This window comes from Chinchilla lanigera, unplaced genomic scaffold (assembly GCF_000276665.1).
Source record: "Chinchilla lanigera isolate Chin_1 unplaced genomic scaffold, ChiLan1.0 scaffold00004, whole genome shotgun sequence".
Taxonomy (NCBI): domain Eukaryota; kingdom Metazoa; phylum Chordata; class Mammalia; order Rodentia; family Chinchillidae; genus Chinchilla; species Chinchilla lanigera.
In genome coordinates this window covers 1,817,146-1,844,840 of record NW_004955405.1, presented here as the reverse complement: position 1 = coordinate 1,844,840, position 27,695 = coordinate 1,817,146, and the positions used below count along the sequence as shown (strand labels likewise).

Genomic DNA, 27,695 nt, shown 5'->3' with positions numbered 1-27,695 from the left:
AATAAACTTACTTCATCAAAAATGTATTTTCTTGTTTAGAGACCCACTTAAACTTTCCTCTCGAGCAGAAGAAAATATTTTATTTTGTAAATAAAGGTACTGTTACAAGCTCTACTGATGCTCTTTAATCAAATCAACCAGAAAATGAATAAAAGTGTCTAAAGAAAAGTCTGCATGGTGGAATTCATAACAGATCAGAATAAACTGTGACAAATTCATTTCTTGCTAATGTAGTCACCCATACAAATGCATTTAATTTTTGATAGTATAAATGATATGTATCCAACTTATTAGTAAAACAGAACCATAAATTCATAGTATGGCATACTGACCCAAATTAGGGCAGTTACATTTTGTTCCTCACACTCAAAAGACTAAAATCATTTTTTGTTCTGTAAATTATCTTTAACTTACTTAAAAAATATTTAAATCAACCTATAAATAAATTCTGAAAGGAACTTTATTTCTAATGTTGGATGGGGTGTACTTTTCAACCCAAGTGTGAGACCACTTACAAGTTTTCTGAAACCACTTGGAAGATTACTAATCATTTACAATACAATATCCATCCCCTGAACACAAGGATACATTTCACCATCAGTGTTTATGACAAACCTCTCAGATATACTTTAGCGACAGGAAGATAATGTTTACAGTGTCCCTCAGTTTCATACTGGCAATAAAGTTTCATGGCATTCTTCAACATAACCTTCACTACATAGTACAGAAAATCTCCAAAGCTTTCTTAAAGGAAGAAAAATATTTCTGTGCTTTATATTATAATGTTTAATAAAGTTGAATATATACAAGTATTTTAAATAACTTACAGTGTGTTAGTTTCTTCTAAGTATGCATGTGCTTACCTATTATCCCTAGATTCTCTATCTCAACATATACTTTACATTAAATATCTTAATAAAATAAAGGACTAAATTCTCCAAAAGCTTTGTGGAAGGTAGAAGTTTATATTTCCAACATTCAAACATTCCAATATTTCCTACAAAGCAAAATATACTTCATATGTAAACTAAATATATATATACTATATATGAATATATACACATATATAAAATAAATAAATAAATAAATAAATATATATATATATATATATCAATCATCACAAAAACCTCTTCCTGTTATTGCTTATTCTCAATATTGGTTCTGTTCTATTCCCTCAAATAGTTAATATCTTTCCCAATCAACATGATGCCAAATAATTTTAATAGGGTGTATGTCACAGCTTTTCTTCTCATTTCCTATTTTGTTGTAATAATTCACAGTAATTCCCAGCAATCACCTTGTCCAGTTGTTTGAATTTTTTATTTTATTTGAGGCTTTTCATGAGCAAAATCAATAAAATGAGATTATAATTGTAGAGCAGCGAAATACATGAAAAGCTGTAAGATCTGTCTGATACCCTTATTTAAACAAAACATACAGATCATGACAATGAAAGGCACTAAATTTACATAAATTTTAAATTTATTTTCCAAAGATATATGCCTCATTTTTCCTATAGCAAAAGCAATATATATTTGTCACTAAAAGTGAAACACTACAAAATTATTTGCAACAACTGAACAATTTAGTTATAATATATATATATATAAAATTATTCTAGGTGCCTATATAATTTCCCATGATGGTATAAATATACTTTTAAATATAAAATATGAAATAAATACAAAAATCTGCTTTTCTCTACTTAATTTCATAAAAAATACAACTATAAAAATATATTCAATATAACATAAATTCGTTTTAAAAGCACTATGAATTGTTCACAAAATTCACTATTGATGAATACTTATTATTTTCTACATTTTTCATGTCATGGTACTGTAGTTGGAGTGTGTCCTACAATAGCCATGTTCTGGAATCTTAACCCCAAGTAAACATTATTGGGAGGTGGGGTCTAGTAGGAGATATTAGCTTTAGACATTGTTATGGTTTCTGTCTAGATGTCCCCCGAAAGCCTCATGAGGTTATAGGTGGGGCTTTTCTCACAAGTGGCTGAATCTAGAGTGTATGACTGATTCATGGAGCAATGCTAGGATTAAGGGTGCTAGGATAAAGGGTGGGTGATAACTAACTCAATCCACTGATTGGTTTATCACCCCCCTAACCCCTATACTCTGGGGAAGATAAAAGTGCAGGAATATGCTGTTAAGGTCCCCTTGTTGCTTTGCTATCTTCTGCCCACCATGGCCTGTTTCTCCTCTACAATGCCCCTCTGCCAGGCCACCTTGCTTTGCAGTCAGCCAGTTATACACTAAAACCTCTATAAACCATGAGCAAAGTAAACCTTTTCCTCTTTAACTTTGGGTGTCAGGTATTTTGTTTCAGCAATGAGAGAAAAGTAACTAAGACAGGTATGAATTATTCATCACAATGTACAAAGGGCTTGAGGGACTTTAGCCATACTTTTCTGCTCTTCTGACAGTGAGATACAGCACTGTTTCTCTTGGCAAGATGCAGAGTTCAAGACACCATTTTGGGAGAAGATATGCCAGGCTCTAAAATGCAGAGGCCTCCATTATACCTAGCAGCAATGCAGAAGGGATTTGGGTCTACTATAGACAAGTTGGAGGTAGGAGCTCCATGCTGTGACCTCATTCTTCCCCTTTACAATCTGTGCCACTTTTTGTGGACACAAGTTCCATTTCCTGTTTCCCAGAATCGCTGACCTACTACAAATAACTCTCGGGACCCTATGATATTCTAACATAATATGCCTATGGACATTATAAAATATTTGCAAATGACTATTTTTATCATTAAAAACCAATGAAATTGGGCAACCCAGTCTGGTCTCCTTCTGTTTGTTCTTGGACAGAAGTTTTATTTTCCTCAATAAATACATTCTGCTCTTAACCTCCATTGTTCCTAAAATTCATTGCTCAATTTTAGAGAACACAAACTCATCCCAGCTGTCTTTCAGGTCGGGAGTTCCTTTCCCCTATATCATTTGGAGGTCTTCCACTGAGATCACTGGATGGAGGTAAGAGTTTGCTTTTGTTTCCTAGAGTCTTTTTTTTGTTTACTTTGGTTTTGTTTTTATTTTTCCGGTACCAGGAATCAAACTCACAACCTTGCGCTTGCCAGGCAGGCACTGTGCCACTGAGCTAAATCCCCAGCCCCTAAACTCTGGATTGGGACTCATTTAGGTAATAAATTTTTATGATTCAAATTTTTATATGACTTTGCCCATTGCTTATAATTGCTTCTGCTTTGTCTCATATAATTTTGTTAAAATGTTGATAAATATAAGTTAAAACATGGGAAGGTTATAATATGTTTTTAATGGGACATTTTATTCCTGTTTTATTCTTGTATATGTTACATTTGAACTTAACTAAAGTTACCGGTATTACTTGCTTGACTTTATTCAGACAATAGCACTAGACAGAGTAGTGTTAGAATGCCCTATAAGTGGACTTCAATATAAACTTCTGTAAAATGGGTATTTTAAAATCTAGCTCAGTCGTGAAAAATATACATGCCTATATAATAAAACATGGGACTCCTTCCACCATTTAAAAAAGACATTAGGTCAGTGGCTGTTCTTAAGACCAGGAGGACAGGTTTCACTGGGACAGACTGGCTCTGATCCTCCTCTACATTGTAGAGGAAATGTCAAGCCTGTTCTGCTTCAGTTTCCTTTCTTTGGCCTTACTTCTAATCTTTTCCTATCTCTTTGTACTTTCCTTTTTAGAGGCATGTAAAATTAGAAGGAAAAGAATTCTAGACTGTTTCAGCTAAGTGAAGCCATAAAAAATGACCATTTGCTAATGCTGAAGACAGGGAAGTCACCTGAGAGGAGGAACACATACCCTGTCTCTGAGTCAGATGAGATACTGAAATTTTGCCTTGTCCAGAGGACAAACATAAAAGCCATGGACCAGCTTAGTGTTCTGGGCAGGTCTCCCTCAGGAGGTTGACCCTGAGTCACAGTGGAGAGAACTGACTTCTAGGTGACACCAGAAGGAGCTATCTCCAAAAACAGCACATTTATGGGACCAAAACACATCTAGTCTAAGAGGGGATCTCTGACCTTTCCTCTTCTCCTAGATCTAGCTATCACTTATGTGTATAGGGAAACTACTTTGATAATAAGTTATGGACTTTTAAACCTTTACTCTGAAGTGCCAGGTAATCTTGTTCAGGCTTTTAACTATCCCTTATAGAACTCTGACAAATAGAAGTTTCTCTATCAGCTAGTTAAATGCTCTTAGAGCAGCTGCAACTCTTTAAAGCAGAGGACAGGTTTCCCCAGCATCTCTTTGGCAAATTCCCAATGAAGCCAATGGTTGATGCAATGTTGATCAAGGAGACAGCGGATTCCTTTCTGGAGACTGATGTCTGGTTGTGTGGGCCAATAGAAACTGAGAACTGAGGGATCATGGCCAGGGCTACTCTCTGGTAGATACCCAAAGGTTCCTTGGTGGAAACTGGCTCCTGACCACAGAAAAATCTCCACTTATCTATCATACTTATCTCTCTCTGCTAGTAAACTAGAAACAGTTTACAAACCCTACCTTCAGAATCTAGGCTCAGGCAGCTTGCAACAATTTACATTTCACAGCAGCTAGCAGGGCAGGAGTTACATTTGTGCCTTCCATATGCTAACTAAGAGTAAGAAAGAGATTCTAGTCAGCCTTAACTACTGTGCCTTTTCCAACATGTAAATGTGATTGCTAGATAAAAGAAATAAGTTTAACCTGTGAGCTTCAGAATGTAAATAAAACAGCCTTGGGCTGCTGCTGGGAAAGGTTGCCTTGGTGATTAGATGAATGACACAAGTGTCTTGGAGATTTCTTTGCTCTAGGGCTCAGGGTGGAATTCCTCAGGTCAATTGTCCCTTGTATCTATCTCCAGAGGTGATCTCTTTCACAGCACAGCAGGAGAAGCGCTCCACTTCCAACTCACCCTTTTATATATGCCCTCTTCTAAAGAATAAAAAGCAAGAGTTTATTATGAAGTTATGCTTCCTTGTTTAGAAATTCCTGTCACCAGACCAATTGTAACTTATGCTTATAAATGTCCAATAGGAGTAAGTGCACTGTTCATGAGCTTTCCAGGGATAAAATTGTGTGCCATTTTTTTTTTTAATTTTGTTTTTTATTTTTTTCTGGTACCAGGAATTGAACTCATGACCTTGCCCTTGCCAGGCAGGCGCTGTGCTGCTGAGCTAAATCCCCAGCCCCTGTGTGCCAGTTTGACGGTGGATAGGCTGGTCAGATTTTGTCTTCTGCTCTCTCCAGATGGCATTCAACTGCCCTGGAGTGGAATCTACTGGAGGGATGCCTTGAAGGTATAAAGATGAATTAGAAATAAGGAGGGGACACCCAAACTTTTTCTTTTTGTATTTAAGACATGAGATATTCACAGGCAAAGCCTCTTATACTCTTAGAGAGTATCATTAAGCATTGAAAGATGTTTAGCCCTTACATCTTGAAAAAGAGCTGTTTAATATTTTTCTGTACATATGCATTGCCTACCTACCCCCTAGAGCCAAAATGGAATGCAAAGGGAAGTAATTATTATGATGCTTTTTACAACTAAAATTATACTGTAAAAAGAAGGAAACATGGTCAGAACTGTGTTATGTTCATGTAGAAACAGTCATTCTTTACATTAAGAAATCATTCTTTACATTAAATAATTCTTTACATTAAGAAATAATTTATATTTGTGCTCAAGGTACAATTGTGATCCATATGAGACTACCTGTGTTCATGTCTTTTTCTTTCAATGACTTAAAGTGGACCCAGCTAGAACTAGCAAAAGTTTCAGATGACTCTGACAAGTACATTGATGTCTTTAGAGGATTTACTTAGACTTTGTAAAAGCCCCACCACAGACATCAAAGGTTCTAGTTTAATTCCCAGTTCCCACCCCTGCCCTGAGGTTAGATCTTCATGTCTACCATTTCTGGAATGTATGGTTGTAAACTAGTTGTAAACGTCCTGTCCTTCCTGGACTCCCAAAATGTATTGTTCTTTCCGTAAATGCTCTACCCTTCCTCGATTCTTGGAATGTACTGTTCCGGCCATAAAAAAAAAAAAAAAGAAGAGTCCCCTCATTGTTACAGATGTGACATGTGTTTGCCAAACAAGATGCAGTTTTAGGGTATAAAAGCTACTCTCTTCCCTGGACGGGCACTGGTCTGATCCTTCTCTGCGTGGAGGCTCTCAGTCAGTCCCTGGCCAGGAATAAAGGCTCGTCCTAAATTCCAATTGGCGGTCCGTGTGTCTTGGTGTTTGTCGGTCAGTACCATTTGGTTCGTTTCTGGTTGCGAGTCCAGAACAGACTTATAAGCTAGGCTGGAAATATGTAACGTTAATCTTACATCAAACATTGACATCTAATGAGAGACAGCCCAACAAGGAATTGGAACAGGAGACATTTTCAAGTGTGTATTCTTGACAGGCTAAGAAGGACTAAAACCAAGCCTTCTAGTTATTTTAAATTTTTAACTGTTTATAAGGAAAATGATGAAAACCCCACTGCTTTCTCAGAACATTTCCTAGAATCACTGGTAAAACATATGTCCACAGCTCCTGATTCAAAAGAAGGACAGATTTTGCTTAAAGACAGATTCCCTAGGTAACCTCAGATACTAAAAAAGAGCTACAAAAGATAGCTTTTGCTCCAGATAGCTCATTTTATACTTTAGTAAAAACTGTCTCCTTAGTATTCTAGAACTGGGACTGGGAGAAAACCAGGGAGAAAAAACAAAGAAATCGAAAAGTGGCTACTTTTGTTGCAGCCTCAAAAAGAACAGACCCTAAGTCTGATTCTCAGGGCTCCAAAAGAACTCAACAGCTAGGTTCATCTGCTACTGCTGTCAAAATCCAGGCCACCTTAAGAGGGACTGCCTTAAGAGGCTGCCCAAGCCATGCCCTGACTGCCAAGGAAGCCACTGGAAGCCAGATGCATCTTCCCAGATGGTCCAGGAGGGCTGAAAGGCATCAGGGCTCTCTGCCTCCTCCTTCTGGCCAAGTTGTCATCTCTATCTGACATCTCCTTGGAGGACCCCTGAGTAATCATGACTAGAGAAAAAAACAGCCTATTGCTGGACAATGGCACAGGTCTCTTTGCCCTTCTCCAACACTGACTTTCTTTCCAGTCATCATATCTCAATAAAAGCAGTCACTAAAAAATATCTCACTTAAGCTGTAACTGGGATAACTTTCTCTTCATTCATGCTTTTCAGTATGCCTGCTTTCTTCCTGGAGAGATTTTATCCTGTCTAAATACTGTAATATATATATTCAGGGTTGCCAACTAATCAAAATGATACTGAAGCTGGTTTTTACAAATGTAATACATGTTGTTATTCCTGTATGAAAACTTAACAGCTTTTTTATTGTTAAAAAAACTGTGTTAATCTGGTTTTTATAAGTCATCAAAAATTTAGAGATAATTATAACTAAAGCTAGACGGACTTACAAAAAAATGTTAGACTCTATCAATAAAGGGGCCGAGGAGCCAGTGGGTTACAATAGCTATACCTTAAAAATAGTTTCTAAACTTATTAGTCAGCTCTAATGCTCATGCTTTGATAATACATGTTCTATTTCTTGGAAAATTTGTTCTTGCCTAGAGGATGCCAGATCCCAGGTAATCATACAGATAAAAGCTATAACAAATAAGCTAGATTACTTTTAGATTCCTTTATGGGGATCCACTAGATCTTGTCTAGAGAGAGGATTGTGTGACACATATCAAGGCCTTAACTAACTATACTCAGAGATTTTAAATGACACCACAGCTGGTCTGTCTCCTAAATAAAGAAGTGAAATTAATAAAACAGACCATCCTCCAAAATCATATGGTATTAGACATTCTAACAGCAGCACAGGGGATACTTGTAAAACTGTAAAAACTAAATGTTGTGTGTACATTCCTGATTCTTCTAGTATCTCAATAGCTGCTCCAGATATTAGATGACAAATCAATGGTATATCAGACTCTGAAATCCCCTGGACTTTATCCATACCCTCTGTATGGGAAGCCAATACTGCCTCCTCTTGATGGAAATCTTTGTTGACTGTATTCATAAGTATTCTGTTGATCTTTTTATGGGGCCCAGGCATGCTTAATTGTTTCTTCGTCTTTGTCTCCTCCAGAATTAAAGCTATATGCCTACCCCATATGAAAATGCCTGGTGTTTATCGATCCTCTGGAGAGTATCTCTGACTACTGATCCACAACTACCACCCCTTTCAGCCTGAGAAGCCAGAGTGGTCATCACCCACTATTCCCTCATGGCAGTTTGGGTTACTTCTTCAGAGGGGGCAATGTAATAGGCAACTGAATATACAGAAATATCAGATAGAAATAGTATAGGCAGTCAAACAGGGCTGGGCCTTCCAGGAAGTTAGTATGGAAGACCTTGCAGCTGTGGGCCAGACCTCAAGATAAAAGATGAAACAAATGCACCCACATCCCTCCCTAGGAATGGACCTCAGGGACTGATATGCTAAGTAGGTATCAATCACCTTGAAAAAGCCAGGAAGTGTCACTAACCTAAGCCCCTACAGGAAAGGCCCCTGTTGTGTATTCATATCTGCTTGCTATGTGACTCAGTTCCCCACTTGATCCCAGTTTAATCAATTTTACTTGAAAAATTATACTCATAACCTTATTGGTCGATCATAGTTTTGTCCCACGTCATGCCCACATTGCAAGTTCCCATGTTCCCCACCTTGGACCTGCCTCACTTTGTGGATTTGCTCTGTAAAATTCCCTAGAAAAGACAGGTTCCTTGGCAAACCCCGTGAGTTCCCTTTTGTCCCTCTCTTGGACAGGGATTTCTTTCCTTCAATAAATATACTCTGCTCTTAAAATAAAATAAAATGTACCAAGGTAAGCTATGTATGAAAATGTCTTAAACAATAATTTCAGACTTCTTGAAATTATTCCTAAGAGTGTCATATAATTCACATATTCCTTTTGAAAAAAAAATCATAAAGGGATAAACTAAAAGTAGGTTTGCAGCATTCATTCACATTAGAAATGCAGTTCATATTGTGGGTACTTTGTCCAAATAATATAAATCTAAAATCTAAAATCTAAATTATTATTTTGAGTTTATATTATATTTATGCTTTGGGAAATATACCCAGCATGCAAGAACTATTGAACTAAAGTAATAATTCTGGAATCATAGAGTAGAGAAAGAATGGCAACTTTTAAAATGTACATTTAGTATTTGAAAATGAAATATAATAGATTTCTCTGACTGCTATTCTACTTGCTAATGTTAAAAGGCACCAAACGATGTGTGTTAGTAGCTACCCTCCCTGTTCAGTACTGCTTGACACCTAACATGACGGTTTTGGAAAAGGAGTTTTGGTTGGGTACAGAAGAGCTCACAAGGCTGGGGCCCTCACGGTGGGATTTTACAAGACCACATCAGACTTTGCTCTCTCTTTGTGTCACCACACACCTGAACAAAGGAAGGGGCCTGTGATGACAGTGAGAATATGGCCATTTTCCAGCCAGGGACAGAGTCCTATGCAAACCTACCAGAGCACAGTCATTCTGGTACCCAGAAAACAGACTTCCAGCCTCCAAAACCAAGATAAATTAACTTCTGTTGTGTATGCCAGCCAATTTATCACGTTTTGTTACTGTAGCCCTAGGTGACCATGACAATATGAAAATGGCTGTATATGTCACAGCCCCAGGAAGGTACATCCCTATGGCAGGAATTTATATTTTCCTGGGTGTAGGTATATGCTATAACATACAATTTCACTGGGGGACTGTATTTAATCTAGTACCCCCAAATCAATGGTTCTTAATAGGGACAGTTTTGTCCCCAGGGAGCAATGATAATGTCTGGCATCTAGAGGGCAGTACCAGGGATGCGCTAAACACCCAGTAGGCACAGGACAGCTGCCTGTTACAACGTGTCAATAGTGCTGTTACTGAGAAATCCTGCTCTGAAAATAAAAAAAAAATATAACTGAAAACACTGCATTTGAAGTGATCTCTTCTGGCCTGATGCCATCCTACCACTACTTAACATTTTACAACTGAAGTTACCAAGGTGAGCTTAAGTAAACATAATTATTAAAAATAGAATTTTCTAATTGTTGAGTATAAAGTATTTCTTGACATAAGTACATCTAAATTTGCCTTCTATGCACATCTAAGTAAAATTTCTTATGGTAGCAGCAGTGTCCAAGAAATGAGAACCTCATAAATTAGAGAAAACTCTTCCAGTTCTGTTTTTTTACGGTGAGTACATTTTTATATTAACTTTTCATTTTCATATGTGCACATTAGCAGTACATGATGGTTACATTCCCCATGGAGAATTCATACACAGACCCAACACATCATTCATCCTCCCTGCACTGAACTCCACTTCTTTGTCCCCTTCCCTTTTGCAAACAAGATTTTCTGACTTCCTATTATCTGTCTCTTACTTTGCTCTTCATTTATAGTTTGGGTTCCTCCCACAAGGGATATCATGCAATATTTAAACATTAGGGTCTTATTTAATCCACTTAACATTATGGTCTCAAGATGTACCCATTTTCCTGCAACTGACTAAAGTATTTTCTTCTTTGTGGAGGTGTAGTACTCCATTTGGTGTACCACATTTTTAACATTTTAATTGTTTTTGGTACTTGGAATTGAACTCAGGACCTTGTGCTTGCCAGGAAGATACTGTGCTGCTGAGCTATCTCCCCGGCTACCACATTATTTAATCCTTCCATCTGTGGATGGACACATGGGTTGCTTGCAACATGTAGCTATTATGAATTGTGCTGCCATAAATATTACTATGCTGTTCTAAATTGTCACAGATTATAAATATGTATTTTAGTAAGTAACAGCTAAATGAGCTTCTAATGTTACTTGAAATGTTCAATGTGAGGTAAACTAGCAATATAAAGTTTAGTCATCATCAAGATACAAGAGAACAAATTCTTTCTTGCCACGATCAGAAGTAATCAGGACCTACATTTCCCATGAATCCAAGTGCTTTGCACTGTCCTATGTGACTGTCAACCCTCCAAATCCACTGTAATGATGTCTGCTTAATTTTAACTACGTTTCTTTTCTCTTAATTTTTAAAATCATAACTTTACCCTTTCCTCCTGTGGCAATCTTCTTTAACCATCAAAACAAACTATATTCTTAAAAGTGAACATTTTTCCTTTGTTGACACAGTCAAGTTGATTACCCAAACAACACAGCATAAGAATGAAAACGGTACTTTGCTTTTGTTTTTTCTTTTTTTGTGGTACCCAGGGTACCTTGGTTATTACCTGGGAAATTTTAGAGGCTAATGCACCAGTTTGGGTAATTCAAGTTTAAAGAAGAGAAAAGAAAAGAAAAGAAAGGAAAAGAAAAGAAAAACCAAGCCTTGTGCCGCACTTTAGTATGTCTTTTTAAGGGAGGAGACACTGAATTACTTTAATTATAGCTACAAAGCTTTTGCTCTGGAAGTAATAATTTTCTCTCATTGCATTGAACAAATGAAGGTCTGATTTCTTGAATACGTTATGTTTTAAATTTGATCACAACTACTGTTGAGAGGAAAAATTAATAACTTTTCTGAGTTAATTAACCAAAATAAGTGCTCTGAAGCAAAGTCAATGAGTAGATACCCTGCTTTGTTAAAATTAATGATTCCATTCTATAATGATGCCATTCTTTAATAAGTATCAATATTTAATATTCTTAAAGCCCAAAGACATATTTGTATAACATATAGTCAAAGCTTTCTTCATAATATGTATCTAGAGGACTATAATAAATATAAAATGTTTTATTATGTAACATATAAAATTTGAATTATAAATATCTTACATACTTTTTTTTTGAGACAGGGTCTCACTATGCAGTTCAGGCTGGTCTTGACCTCACTTTGTAACCCAGTCTGCTCTTGAACTCACAACAATCCTCCTGCCTCAGCCTCCTGATTGCTGTGATTACAGGCATGCGCCACCATGTCTGACACATCTTATATACTTATAAAAGGTTATTTGGAGTAAAGAAAGACATGTCCTTCTTGTATTTAATACTATTTTCATTTTAAGTACCAGTCTACAGTCACAATAATACGCTCATGAGACAAATAATCAGCTTCAGGGGTTCATACAGCAGTCTACATAAAGTTTCAAGAAAGACATTGTCAGTTATCTATAACACAGGCTCTAATTTTCTAATATTTTACTGATGTCTTAGGTTCTTAAAAACTTGGCTGTCTACAAAGTATGTTCATTAATTAATTAAACCTAAAAACCACATAATATATCATTCTTAATGTCAAACCTGAAATAATTATAGAGAATGTTTCTGACTAGGATTTCATTCTTGATTCTTCATAATGACTCAGACTATCTTTTATTGTGTAGTTTACTTAACTGTAAGAATTCTTGATGAATTTTTAAAAATCATTCTTTTTAATTCTTATGTGATAGTATCATGATTTTGTGCACATCCAGAGTGCATTTATCTTATTGTAAACTGCATACATTGCTACAGTGAAAACCCAGAAAATAATGGCCACTGTGCTTCCTGTTACCCACCAAAAGTGTTTTCATGTTATGAAGATATGCTTTTTATATTCTTCTATGAAAGTATGTACAATAACATCCTAAATATATAAACAATATGCATTCCATATATTGTAAAATTTTTATACTATGTGGGAATTACACAACTGTTAACAAAAAGCTATGTTTTCATACCTTTATGAAAATAAAAAGAAAAATTAATTTTTTTCCAAGATTGTCACATACTTTGATTTATATTATATGATTCTGCCTCTAGGCATAGCAGTATGTAGTTAAGTCATGCATTTTCTACCATATAATTTAGCCTTACCTGTAGGATTTTTGAGAAAAGTAAATGAAATGTTTAACTTTTTTCCAGTGGTCTGTTTGCAGATTTATATAAATGTTCACACACAGTAAAGCATTCTTTCAACTGTTCACATTGTCAAAGATATAGTTTTTCCTTACTATAGGACTATAAAATTGATAATCGTATTTAATCTTCAAAAGCATTTACAATAATTAATAATATTAGTGTTGCCAGATAAGGGTTTGTAGGAGAAAGATCTGCAAAGAAATTGCATTCTGTGGGTCAAATATTGTCACTTACCAGCTCTTCCTGAAGTTGGGAAATGAGCTCGTCCCTCTCTTTCAGTTGCAGCTTGAGCACAGAACATTCATCTTTCATTATATCCTGTAAAAACAGGAGAGAGCACGACGGGCTGAGACCTTTCACTTTGCTCTTGATAACCAAGTCAGCTTCACACAGTGGGAGGTCGCTGCATCTGACTAATGAAACTCGTATTTCCTCTACAGTGTATTTTCCATAACATAGTCCAAGTTGAAAGAAAACAAGCTAATGCATTCAGAATGTTATGATAACTGAATTATTTGTGTGTCTGCATGAATATATGTAGTCTTTTGGAAGACTTTTTTGTATTCATTCGTCCATTCTGTTGCCTAAAAGAGCAATTAGCAAATACTTTTATTCTCTCCTCCCATTTTCATGCTTAATCCGTGGGACAGAAACTATACTCTAGAAGAGATACTTGATCTAACATTTGTTCCCCTGCTCTCATTAAATATTAAGGCTCAAACAAATGATGGCCTTGTAACATTTGACAGTGGCGCTAGGAATCTTAGGGCATTTAATCTCATTCTTCCGGGTGTGCTCAGTCATGGCCTCTGTATCCACGATACCTCCACCTTGTGGTCTCTACTACTTTATCCTGCAAACTTTCAGGCACAATTACCTAACCCAGAACTTTCTGTAGTCTGAGCTACAGTTCATAAATGCAAGTAGTTTCTGACCGACATTCAGCATTTTTCCAGACATGCAGACTCAACATCCAGACCAGCATCACCTTAGGACTTCACTTCTGCTTATTTCCCATCATCTGGCTTCTGAAATACTAACCAGGAAGTCTCTGATACTAATCACATTGAACCAAATCTGATACCCAGCTCTTTAACCTCTGCATCCTTGGTATCTCTTGGACTTGATGCCCTCTATTCCCCATTAATCTCCTTTAGTAAGTGAATGTTTCTTATCCAAATTTTTGCCACAGCTTCTAAATTGGTTTTCCCTATTTCTATTCATATCACTGTATCCTCCAGAGAGAATTTTCTAAGAGGAAATTAAATTCTGATCCTTCCTATTTTAACAGGTAATCACTTCCATTCTTCAGAACAAAAATGCCAATATTCTTTAGCATAGCATATTATATCTGTTTTTATCTATTACTTACACATTTTAGAAGGTGCAAAGTTTTATGTGTCCTTGCTTTATGCACATTTTGCTACACGCACATCTCTGGGTTTTACTGCTTTATGCTCATCATGTCCCCTTACCACTTACAATGTGTTACGCTCTAGGACATATCTCAAGCATGGCCCCGCACCCAGCCAGGGAGGTTTCCGTTAATGGCTGAGTTGTAGTCCTTTGGGGAAGGAGATGCTTTGTAGCACCTACACCATGCATGACCTTATACAAAACTTATTGGATGGCATGCTTGTACCCCAATGACATTCGAGTAACTCTTCCTCCTCCTTCATTACCATACCATTAGCAACAGACACAGTAATTGACAAAAATAAAGATGTTCAGTTCATGGTTCCTTTCCATAAAATTGCCCAATCAAAGTACAAGTATTAAGAGAAGACTCATATTCTCATCAGCTGATCATAAAAGAAAATATCTAAGAGATCAGAAAAAACAATGTTTGCTTATTCTCATTCTCATGTTGCCAAAAATTTCTACTTTACATTGAGTAATCCACAATATACAGCCCTCAGCTATTGTCATTTTGTCTCGGCTAATCACCAGCTTACTAGAAGATGCTAAATATCTGTTTGTTCTTTATCTTTCAGTAGTCTTATTTCTTCCCTAAACCATGACTTTCATGGAAAGAGTCAATATCCATTATTTTTAAAGCTTATGAGTATAAATTCTAGGTATTATTTTTAGTGGAAAAAGGTTTAACTTGCTCCATGTAACAAATAAAAATTAGCAAACTTAGGAGGCAAGTAAGAAAAGAATCATGTTTCTCTGGATCGGGGAGATCTAGGATCTAGGTGTCGCTGATACCACAGGTACCTGGCCATGTGCGCCTGCACTAATCGCTTAACTTCTTTGAACCCCACAGACATAGCCAAGGAGGCTGAAGATGACATCAGACAAGAAACTACATAACAACACAACTATTGTATTTTCTACATTCCCAGATTTTTTTTTAATATTTCACTTAAGAAAAGTTAATTCCCTTCACAAAAGAAAAGATTGTCATTGTTTGGTTGTCCCTCAATTCTTGCTGAGCTGATATTAAGGATTCAAAAAGCCAAGAGTGTCTATGGGGTGAACGGCAGGCTGAAGGTGAACGGCAGGCTGAAGGTGAACAGCAAGTGTCCACGAAGAAGAGCGAGCCTGTAGCCTCACCTCTTTCACTCAGCCACTGCACTGGGCCCCCCGGGGAAGAGCAGGCACTGCAGCCGCAGAGCCAAGGCCGCTCCCAAAGGAGAACACAGCAGGAAGGAGCCAGCTCTGGGCTGCGAGTCCTCCCCTGAAGTTGTGCCTGAGAGTCAGACTGTGTCTCCTACAATTGTTTCTCTTTAACTGATTATCAACAGTATTTTGATGAGTTAAATTACATTTGGTTGGTTGTTAACTAGTTTAAAATGGAAGACAGGCCAATGTTGTAGTTAGTGAGAATTTAAAAGTCACTTAGTTTCTTGAAAACATGTTCATTATAAATTTTTTCAGATTTTATTCCTGGAGAAATTTTTCAAGAGGTTCACAATCTCATAGCTTTACATTAGGTAGACCCTCATGTAATATTTACAGTTATTCACAGAACCACACACAAAATAACATTTGGCATCAGAAGACAATTTATCAAAACCTATACAAATGACTTTAGAAATCACATTAGTCAAGCAGCAGCACTTTTCTTTCACTGTTATATATACATGTACCAACATCTAAATTAGGATCTAACCCAGAAAATGCAAGTCTTTGAACAGCACTCTCAGATAAAAGTTAATAGTAATAGGTCCTCAATATTCTCATTGTATCTGCAAAACTTTGTAATACACTTAGCAAGATGATTTATAGAGTTTGAAATCATACAGATGTGTAGAAATGATGGCATTTTACTATTCTTCAGTTTCAAAGTAAAAGTATTATATTAAACTGTAGGCTAATGTAACCAATTTAACTTGAAATTTTTAAAGTTCACATTATTCATAAAAAACCATATAAGTTAATAATGGTGATATCCAGTTTCTCATTCAATTATAATTAATTTTTAGGACTAAAACTCAATTCTATTATTTCTCTTCCAATAATTATGTACAAATATGGAAGTCAGAGTGGTAAATTAAAGACAGGTACTATCTCTATTGAAAGGTAGGGTTTAATGCTCCTCTCCTCGGGTCCTGGTGTCTATGCCCTTGCAGGTCCCACAGAAGATGATGAAAGTAACTCCATGACTTTCAGGGTTCAGCCATAAAAGCTTCTGTGACGGTCTCTTGGAATGGATCCTCTCAGGCCGCTCCTTTGCAGAAAGAACCCAGCAGGCACTCGAAGTCATACAGACCACACGCTGCTTCCAGGGACTGCTCAGAAGAACAACAGCATCAAGTACCAGGCGTGAGGAAGAGCCTCTTAGATACCGAGACCGGGAAAATCTTCAAGTGGCTGCACTCCCAGGAAACACCTCACTTTGCCTAAGAAACCCAAGCTACAACTGTCCAGAGCAATCAGTTCTAAATTCTTAATTTACAAAGCTATAAATAAAATAAAGTCTAGTTTTAAGTCACTGAGTTTTGGAATTATTTGTTATAGAAATCACCAGAACATAATAAACAAAGTTTAACTTATTGCAATTGGATTTAATATAAATGGTAACTTATGACATTTGGATAAAAATATATATTGTTAATTTTTAAAATAAACATGAAAAAATTTTTCATTTTGTGATTTACTCTTGTTATATTTAGAATGGCTTTGAAATAGTGTATCACAAGCATATCAGGAAAATGTATTTTAGTATCAAATAACTTACTAAAGAATCTGAAAAACAGATGCATACTATTTTATTTCTGTATTCTTATTTTGGAAATTTGGAAAGTTAGAGCCAGATACCTAGAAACATGGGTAATTTGGTTGAAATTCAATTTTCTGATTCTATTTCCATGCATTCTATAATACACTTCCACCTATCATTAGAATCATCTGATTATTTTACTCTATAATGTAAACAGAAATCAACTGTCAAAAAGAAGTGACATGGAATCTGCTAATTACTTTGAAAACTAGCTAATGCTGAAATTTGAAATTTAAATAAAAATCAAATAATTTTAACTTTAATATATATGTCCATAATAATTGCTAAGGTAAATTTATAAATCTACCTCTTGACTATTGCTTAGAATATCATGTCAAATTTGGTATTAGTTCATCAGAATTTTATTTTAGGCTTCTGGTGTTCTCTCTGGGGGGATTTACATTATAAATTACAAATTGTTTCCTCATTCTTGTAAAATAAAGGCAAAATATTAAAAATGAAGAAAACACAACTCTGTCAGAGCCAACAAGGACAGAATTTTATGAACAATTAAAAGAGAGAAGCAAGAAAACAAGAGCATAGCAGGGGAGGATGCCAAGGCAGAGATTATTACACAGCAATTAATAACAAGTGATACTAGATTTACTACCACTCTGTAAATACTCGGCCTCACTGCAGATCTTGTGTTGACTGGTTTTTTTTTTTATTTTAAAGAGAATAAAAAAAAATAACAAAATAACAATAACATAGACTAAAACAAAACGAAACAAAAACAATAAAAATGACAGAGAGTCAAAACAAACTGATAGGAATCAACAGTGGTTCTAACAGTACATATTGTTATCTTCAACGAAGCTGCTCAGATGCAAGAATGCAAGACTGATTAAGCCATTAAAGAGAATAAAAAAAAATTTAAAAAAAATTAGAAACAACACAGAGCTTCACTAAACAAGATGGTAGGAATTCACCAATGGTTGTTATATTGCATATTATGGTCTTCAAATTAGTTGTTCAGATTACCAGATACTAGCATGCAAAATTGGTACACAAATAGTTTAAGCATTAACTGCTCCTTTCAATAAACCATTAGACATCAGCAGTACAATTATCCCGACTATCCTTCTATATACACATGTATATTTTCTCCTTCCTTCTTTCTTTCCCTCCTTTCCCTCATCCCAGTTTTCCTTCCTTTGAGCAATGTTGATTTAGTTTTAAAATTACTTGTCTCCAATGCCTGAGTAGATAGTGAAATAAAAGCAGTGAAGGCAAAAAATCATTCATGTTCTTCAGATGTTGAGAACTAGGTCAATAAAAATACTCCTTCAGTTCTTCCCTATAGTATTTTGTTTCATTACCCATTTCAGCATTAATAATTGCTGCATAATGTTGTTAAATTTTCCATCTATAAACATTCAGTGGAAAAGGTTATAGATCTGTCTTTGCATGCTCATTGAAAAGAACATTCCATTGATTTATTCTAAGAGCTCTCATTTCTTTGAATATTGTTTTCACGGAACTGTGACAGTAATAAGGCTTATTATTTTCTAATGTTTCTAAAGAGTATATTACAGACTGAGCAGCCCTAACCTGAAAATCTGCAGTGCTGCATAATCCGAAACTTTCCGATGCCAGGAGTGGAAAATTCCACGCCTGCCCTGCTATGAAAGAGTACAGTTGAAACTCAGGTGCAATAAAAACTATAGAGAAATGCTGTCAGACTATGGGCAGAGGTTTCATGAAATGTAAGTGTCATGCTTAAACCAGGATCCCACACACAAGACATCCTATATTTACATGTAAATATTCCAAAATCTGAAAACATTTAAAATCAAAAACATTGCTCATCCCAAGCATTTCAATAAGGGAAATTAAACCTACTCTATACAGCATTTACTACCAACAAAATTCACTGCGTGCTCAAGGAATTATTGTTTTCTTTTTAAATAACAATTATATTACCAAATAAAACCATGTGTATATATTTAATCTTTTATGATTAAAACAAATGAATGATTCTTAAATATTACATTTACACTGATATTCATAAAAGATGTCTGTGAAGCTTATGTATAAAACAGAAAATATAATGCAAGTTTAAATATATAATAAAATGGCGTATTTAAATTTAGTTTTGAAATTGTTAGTTTCTCAAGGCAAGGTTATGAATGAACAGATGTTCAAAGTAAGCATCTTAGAAACACATTTTTATCAGATAAATTGAATCAAGAGACGTAGCATGGTCCTTTGACACAGCAGTGTATCAACTGGATTTTCAAAGAAGGCAGCTGGGATGCCAGCATAGTCTTGTCATCTTCAAACGGTCCTCTTAGGAAATCTTAAGAATTCATATCGATTTCCATTCTTGAAAAGATAACATAACACCTGATGTTTGCATTTATAATTTACAAAACATTTGACACTCAAAATCTCATTTTAGCTATAAGAATCTTCCTTGACTGGCTACTTAACAAAATGGCAGTTTCCTGGGATAAGGATGCTTTTAGGTACAAAAATGAAGAGAAAACAATTATAGCAGAGACTAAATAAAGGACCAAGTACTTGAAATTGTTTTCATCAACTTCTCAGCAAAATTGATTTTAATCTTATGTTTTGGGGAGAATGGGTAAAAGCATTAGGCTATACTGCAAATTTTGCTTAAGTGTAAAACTAGTTACATGAGATGGCAGGTTTACTGGTTCCCAGCCGGCAGCATCCTCTTTGGCACATATTCTTCCACAGACAAGAGGAAGAAAGTTGTACACATCCTGAATAATACGGTCCATCTACCCAATGTTTTCTTTTTTTTTTTTTTTTTTTTTTTTTTCCGGTACCAGGAACCGAACTCACAACCTTGCGCATGCCAGGCAGGTGCTTTTGCTGCTGAGCGCTGAGCTAAATCCCCAGCCCTACCCAATGTTTTCTAATTATAAGAAAGCAAATTATAAGAAAGTAAAATTATAAGAATTTTAAACTAACTCATGATCTTTATATAAAAATATAGTAGTATCTTTCACTGTTCTGTTCATTACACCCAACACTTTCATGAAAATTTAAATTTAAAAGTAAATTTTGATATTGTGTTTCAAAGCTATCTTAATATTTTGCAGGTGGATGGATGAGAAGTAAGTTTTCAAGCATCAGAGAGCAAGTTACTAGGCATAACTAATCAAAATTGTTTTGGAATTGACCACTGATATAAATGTTTTTATAAATTCATCAACGATTAGTTTTTTAACAAAGACAGTTAATATGTGATAAACATTTAATTTGCACAATCCCACTGTAATCACTTGATAAGAATTCTTGGGGATGAAATGTCCGTAAGAGTACTGGGATTCTGATACCTGTGGGGTTTTTTTTATTGCCCTCTGAGAAGACAAAATTGCCATATTACATATACATTAAGTCAGGTAACTGTTTATATGTCCATTCCCACAATGTAGATAGACTGTTCAAGAAAAACAAACAAACAAAAAAAACAAATAAAAATGAGGTTGTTAAAAGACCCTGTAGAAAGCTCCTTTCTGTCATGAAGTATGCTCACTTTCATTTCATACTTTTAGGAATAAGGGAAATTTTATCCCTCTGCATTCTGAATGTACTAAGTGTTTGAATATATAATGGTCACTGGAAAGGAAAAAAGTAATTTTAAAATATTGAACATATACCTATTCCCCCATAGAGGTATAAAGGAGAGCTGCTTTCAGTTTTCTACATTTTAAATGCTATGTTGACCTAGTTTTGAGGCCTTCCCTGGAAGCCAACTGGATTCCATTCTGGAGCAACAGATAATGTCCATATTCAAATGCTGTTCCTATCAGACGTTCAGAGGCATCAACTTCCCCTTCATGCCATAGGCCAAGTCCAGGCAACCAAGAACAGTCCTTATATCCAGAGATTGAAAATTATTCTAATTAGACAACCCACAGGTTGCCAGGGAAACCTGCTCCCCATGTCTGTTATGGACTATTACTACATCTATTATGGACTGCTGCTCTTTCAAAGGGGCAAACTCTTGCATGGCCCTGAAGGGTGGCCTCTGTTTCTTTGGCGCCATAAGTATTAAATGCTGCTGTCTTTCATCTAAGGACGTCATGTGTCAATGTGTTGAGTTCCACCACCAAAAGAAACTTTATCTCTCTCAGAACACTGTGCAAGCAGGAGCTTGGCTATAGGTAATGGGCACCCTTCTGCCCTCCTTCTGAAACAAGGGAATGGATTATGGACTGACCATCATGTGGCTCTTGGACTTTTATTCTACCTTCTAGCCTTCAGACCTCAGGGAAGATGGTGTGCACTGGGCTCAGCTTGGGAATATACAGTATATGCCTTTTTGTTTAGATATTTAAAAGGAAGCATCATGACCCCCTGCTTTTATCTGATAATACAGGAGCACAATACCCAGAGAGGAGACAAATCCCTAATGCTGGCAGATCCTAAAGTATGGGCAGATCCTATTTTATGGGATACTGAGTTGTGACACTGATGAAGACTACAGAAAGAAGTTATGGTTTGTAAAATCTTTCCAGGATTCCGGAAGAATTACAGAACTTCAAAGATGGAAAAAAGCAGAAGGCTCAATATTGCTATGTACAAGAATTACAGACAATATCTCTCAATTTAAGTGTGGTATGAGACAACCTGGGAGGTCAGGAAACTAAACTGCATAAAAGCGATGAACATTAGCTGAAGCTACACATTATAGCTACAAAACATTAACCAGTATTATATGGTAAGCAAAGAAGTCAAGGTTGTGCTTTGTTCTGTTTTAGAGGCACTAATGGATAGCAATGGCAAACAGTAGTATTTTCACATACTCATTATCTGTATCACTGTGAAGCAGGAGACTTTTAAGATGGCATATAAATGAATCTGGGAAAGGGAGATTTTTTCAACAGATGAAGTATACATACTTTGAACAACTGCTTATGTAATGAATTCCTTCACATGTGGTCATTTGTAATTTCCAATACAAAACAGTTGGGGGCTTAAGGACCCTATAAATTTAAAGTCACTGAGAAATCTTACATGATAATTGAAATGCAAGATATCCTGAAATTGTCACAGAAAACCTATATATCTAGCACATATTTTACATATTACCTCTTCACCTTCGCACTCTGGACAGAAAATAATTTATATTTGAATCTATGTCATGCCACAGTTGAGCTATATGGCTGAATAAATCCTTTTCTTCTAATATAATTTATAACTCACTGAAAGTCTACAATAATAATACTTGCATTTAGTATCAGTGAATAACACCCACAACACCTCTGCCAAGAAGTTCTTAGTAACTGCAGTTTTCTATGTTTTAACAACTTTCTTATAGTATAGAACTAAAAATAATTATTACTAAAATTAACACAAATGTGTATTGTCCCAAACTAGTACACTTCAACTGTGGTCCATACTAATTTTCTGATCTTCACTTTTCATCATTAAAATCAGAATCATTCAAGAATATGTAAGGAGGACATCCTTTAGCACACTGCAGCAGGTATTTGTCTTCCCCATGGTCAGAACCTGTGAAAAAGTCGAGACAGCAGTCCATTTTTATATTACACTATAATTACAGATGACCCTAAAATAGCAAGATTATTTGAGCAAGCCTTATCTAGTCTCATGAACCCTGAAACTCAGAGGCGCTTCCCCGGCGGAGAGGAAGACAGAGCTGTGTGAAGCCTGAGCAGGAACTGACTCAACATTGCGGCTTCAAAGGAGTCAAACCAGAGGGAAGAGGGATGGCATCAAGAAATGAAAGAGGGTGGCCTCCCACTAATGCTCAGAGATGACACAAGAACTTGGACTCTGCAACCCCACAGACTGACTTCTTCCAGCCACAGAATGTGTCTTCAAGACACCTCGAGGAGCACAAGTTCACTGAGGTCAGTCAACACTCAATCTCAGCCTTGTGTGACTGACAAAAACACAGTTTTTTAAGTCATCAAGTACAGGTAATTTGCCTCACAGTACTAGCAAACAAACATACATGTACCAAGGGAGAAGAGTTGGAGAAAGCATTATTGAGAAGAAAATATCTAGTTAGACGCTCAAGGTTTAGAAGGAATTAGCACATCATAGAAAAGGAAGCGCTTTCCAGGATAAAGGCAGAGCAGTGGTGGTGAACCTATAACGTGTGTTACTGTATTTTCCTTCAAAGACAAAAGATGTTCATGTGTGAGTTGTTCTTCCTAAACTAACTCCTCAGTACCGAGGGTTAGTGCTGTGCAGGCAGTTTGCAGTGAATGAGTGGGCTTGTTTGGGGCTGCGTTTTGGGCCCCCCGTCTCTCAAAGGTTCCCCTTCACTGAGCGAGAGCACGTCCAAACTGGAAGCAAGAATTTGGGCATAACTTCATTTTAATATAACAATGTAGAGAGGTCTGTACTGTCAAGGACAGACAGAAGGAGCCAAACCAAAGGCAGTTAACACAGCTGAAGAGAGGAGGAGTCACATGGACAGACTCAAAGAAGATCAACAGAACACAGTGATTGGGAGAAGGGGCGGGACATACACCCTGATACGTAAAAATCAATTTGAAAAAAGAGACTCAGATCAAAGAAAAACTTATGCATAGGAGTTAAGAGGGAAAGAGGTCCAGCAGGGCCTCCGCTCTCCTCCATGGTGGGACAGCCATTCTGAGAACTTCCCAAGTAGCTGGTGGGATCCAAGAACCAGGCCGGCTCTAGCCACACAGCACAGACTGGGACATTAGGGCCTCTTTGTCTCATCAGTCCGTCTCCAGACAGTGGAGGCGACAGCCTGGCAAGGTTTTCACAGGCACACACCGGGCAGAATCCTGAGGCATGGGAGAGGTTCCTTCCGTACTCATCTAATCTCAGATTCTGACAGGATAAACAAGGGATCACAGCCCATCAGGAGTCCTCAATATTGGCCCCCCAGGCACAGCCAAGTCACCATTCCAGCCTGTAGTTTATTCCAGGCCACCCACGACATTGACCCAGCACAAAGAGCTAACACTGTTCCGGTTTGAGTCCATACTCAGCACCCCAGGCTCACTTGAGTCTACACCCATCACCCACTGCCCCATTCCAGTCCGAGACCTGCCAGAGACTCCCTAAGACATCCAGCACCAGTTCCCAGGCCACCTGGGTTTCTCCTTGGGACACGTGTGAGTCTCCGCCTGGTACACCTGAGTGCCCAGGAAACTGCCTGGACTCTGGGTGCACTGAGTCTCCATCCTGCATTCTGCCAGAGCCCCTGCCATGAGGCCCACTGTCCATGCCTGGCACAGTAGGCCAGGCTGCTGTCTGGTGAGCAGCAAGGGTTAAGTGCCTGCATGTTTCGCCCAGTACTCCGGATGCCCATGAGACACCACCCAGGCCCTGTTCCTTCATTAGACCTGCTGGAATCTCTTTAAGTTAGTCTTGGGCAGACCTGGAACTCCTCTGGGCATCTTCCCAGGGTGACAGGGCCCTGCCTGATTTCTGGATCCGGCCCCACAGACCCCCAAATGGGCCAAGGCCCCATGTGTTCCTTGGTCCTGTACCCCAGGTTGAATAGCTGCCATGAACATGGGCTATGGAGAGAGGCCCTTTAAACTGAGTAAGATCCCTACAAACTCAGCCTATAAAGAGGAACAAGGAGGAATGTGACCTGTGAGATTAAAGACTACTTGCTCTGGAGGGAAACACTTCGGAAACACCCAGAAACTTTTTTTCATCTCCATTCATTTAACCTCTTTGGGTTTTATTTTATTTTTTGTTTCTTTGTTCATTTTTCTTCTGCTCTTCTATTGTTATGTTTTTGATTTATTTTTTGTTTTTTTGTTTTTTGTTTTTATTTATTTTTTCTTACGGTGGAGATTGGCTTTTTACCACCCATTATCTTGTCTCTCTCATTTAAATAATTACTTTAAACAATTAATTTGTTTTACTTGTTTGAATAAGACTCCTTTTATTCCCTCTCTCTTTTTTCTCACTTTCTTTTTTTTCAAATTGTTCCCTTCGTGTTTTCTTTTTGTTCATTTTCCCTACATGAGCAGTGATCACTTGTTTATCCTCTCAGAACCTGAGATAAAATCCCCATAATATCCCAAGTCTATCCCATTAGGCTACACTCTGCCAGCTGCTGGACCTCACAGCTGTGACAACAAATGGGTCACAGATGAAATTAAAAAGTTAGAAAATTTCCACAGTTAAATGATGATGCCAATATGACATACCGGAACTTATGGGACACAATGGAAGCAGTCCTGTGAGGGAAGTTTATGGTGATAAATTTCCACATCAGAAAAACAGAGCCAGCTCTCATAAATAACCTACACTTGAATCTCAAGGTTCTAGAAACAAAAGAATAAATTAAACTCAAAGCTTGTTTGAGGAAGGAAATTATAAAAATCAGAATAGAAATTAATGCAATTTAGACTAAAAAGCAATCCAAAGAATCAATGAATTAAAGAAATGGTTCTTTGAAAGATTTAATAAAATAGATAAACACATAGACAACCTTATCAAAACAAGGGGTAAAAAGACCTAAATTCATGCAATTAGGAATGAAAAGTGCAAAATTACAACAGATCCTGCCAAAATCCACAAAATCATTGGTACCTACTTTGAAAACCTGTGCTCTACCAAGATGGACAATTGAGAAGAAATGGATGAATTCCTAGATACACAAAAATTACCAAAGCTGAACCAAGAAGATATAAAAATTGTAAGTAATCCAAAATCAGTAAATGCAAAGGAAGAAGTAATAAAATCTAACAACCAAAAACAAAAGCCCAGGTGCTGATGTATTCACTGCTAAATTCTACAAGAACTTTAGAGAAGGTGTACTCTTCAAACTCTTTAGTGCAATAAAAAGGGAAGCAATACTACCAAAATCATTCCTGGAAGCAAGCATTACCCTGATACCAAGCTCAGAGAAAGACCCAACCAAATAGAGAACTACAGGCTAGTCATTTTAATGAACAGATAGAAAAATGCTCAATAAGGTATTGGAAACAGAATGCAGCAAATCATCAAAAAAGATCATACAGCATTATTAAGTAGGATTCACCCCAGAGATGCAAAATGGTTCAACATATGCAAATCAATAAATGTAATACAGTACATTAACAAGACCAAGGACAAAAACCACTTGATCATCTCAACAGATGCAGAAAATGTATGTGACAAAGTCCACCACCATCATGATAAAAACCCTACCGCCAACTGGAATAGAAGGTCTTTTTCTTAATCTGATAGAAGCCATATATAACCAATGATCAACATCATACTAAACAGACAAAACTGAAAGCTTTCACTCTAGAGCTTTCACTCCAAAGACAAGGATGTTCACCATCTCCCCTTCTGTTCAATATAGTTCTGGAAATGTTAGCCAGGGGAATAGGCAAGGGAGAGAAATAAAAGGAATATGGATAGGAAATGGAGAAGTTAATGGTTAGGAAAGAAGAAGTTAAAATACCATTATTTGCTGATGGCATGATACTCTAGGTAGGAGGCCTAAAACACTCCACCAAAATACCCTTAGAATAACCAAATTCAGTACAGCAGCAGGATATAAAGTCAACACTCAAAAAACAATAGCATTCCTGCACACCAATAAAAACTCAGTGAGAGAGAAATTAGGGGAGCAAAAACTTTCACAATAAAATCACGAAAAATGAAGCACTTAGGAATGAATCTAATAAAGGCAGTGGAAGACCTAGACACTGAAAACTATAGGAAAAAGGACCAAATAGGGTATCAGAAAATAAAGCTATCCCCTTATCTTGGCAGGCAGAACCAACAGAGTGAAAATAGCCATACTTCCAAAACTGTCATAAAAATTTAATGCAATTCAAATCAAAATACCAACAGTATTCCTCATAGAATACAGAAAACAATCCTAAAATTCATATGGAACCAGGAGAGACATACTATATCAAAAGCAATTCTGGGCAGCAAGGATAAGGTGGGGGGGGAACACAATCCCTGATTTGAAGTTATACTACCTTTTATGGGGAAAACAAAAAACACAGCACTATACTGGCAAAAACAAACAATCAAATAAAAAACACATAAGAAAACCTCCAACAAAGAAGCAAACAAAACAGACCCAAGGAACATAAAAGAGACTCAAAGATTAATGAAATAGGATAGAAGATGCAGAAACAACTCCAAAGACACTCAGCTATCTTATCTTTGACAAAGGGGCCAAACATCTTCACTGGAAGAAAGACAGTCTCTTTAATAAATGGTGCTGAGAAAACTGGCTTTCCACATGTTGAAGATTAAAACAAGACCCATATCTCTCACTGTGCACTAAACTAAAATCAAAATGGATCAAAGACATAAATATTAAAACTGAAACACTTAATCTGCTGGGAGATAGAATAGGTAGAACTTTTGAAAACATAGGTGTAGGCAAAGCCTTATCAACAAAACCCTCATTGCAAAGGAAATATTACAAAGAATCAATAACTGAAATCAAATTAAAAAGCTTTTTCACAGCATAAGAAACCACCAACAGAGTGAAGAGACAACCCATACCCATAGAATGAGAAAATAAATTTTACCAGCTCTTCCTCAGACAAAGGTGCTGATATCTAGAAAATACAAAGAACTAAAAAAAAAAAAAAAAAAAAAAAAAAAA

The 27,695-nt window shown here is 36.7% G+C and overlaps 1 protein-coding gene across 3 annotated transcripts in view; it reads right to left on the bottom strand.

Moving 5' to 3' along the window:
- The window catches only part of Ccser1 (coiled-coil serine-rich protein 1), a 1,107,714-nt gene that overhangs the window by 618,689 nt on the left and 461,330 nt on the right, over window positions 1-27,695 (bottom strand). For all 3 annotated transcript variants that reach the window (XM_005374255.2, XM_005374256.2, XM_005374257.2), the window contains exon 8: window positions 13,138-13,221. In XM_005374255.2, coding sequence (XP_005374312.1) covers window positions 13,138-13,221 — 84 coding nt within the window. The remainder of the gene's footprint in view (window positions 1-13,137; window positions 13,222-27,695) is intronic.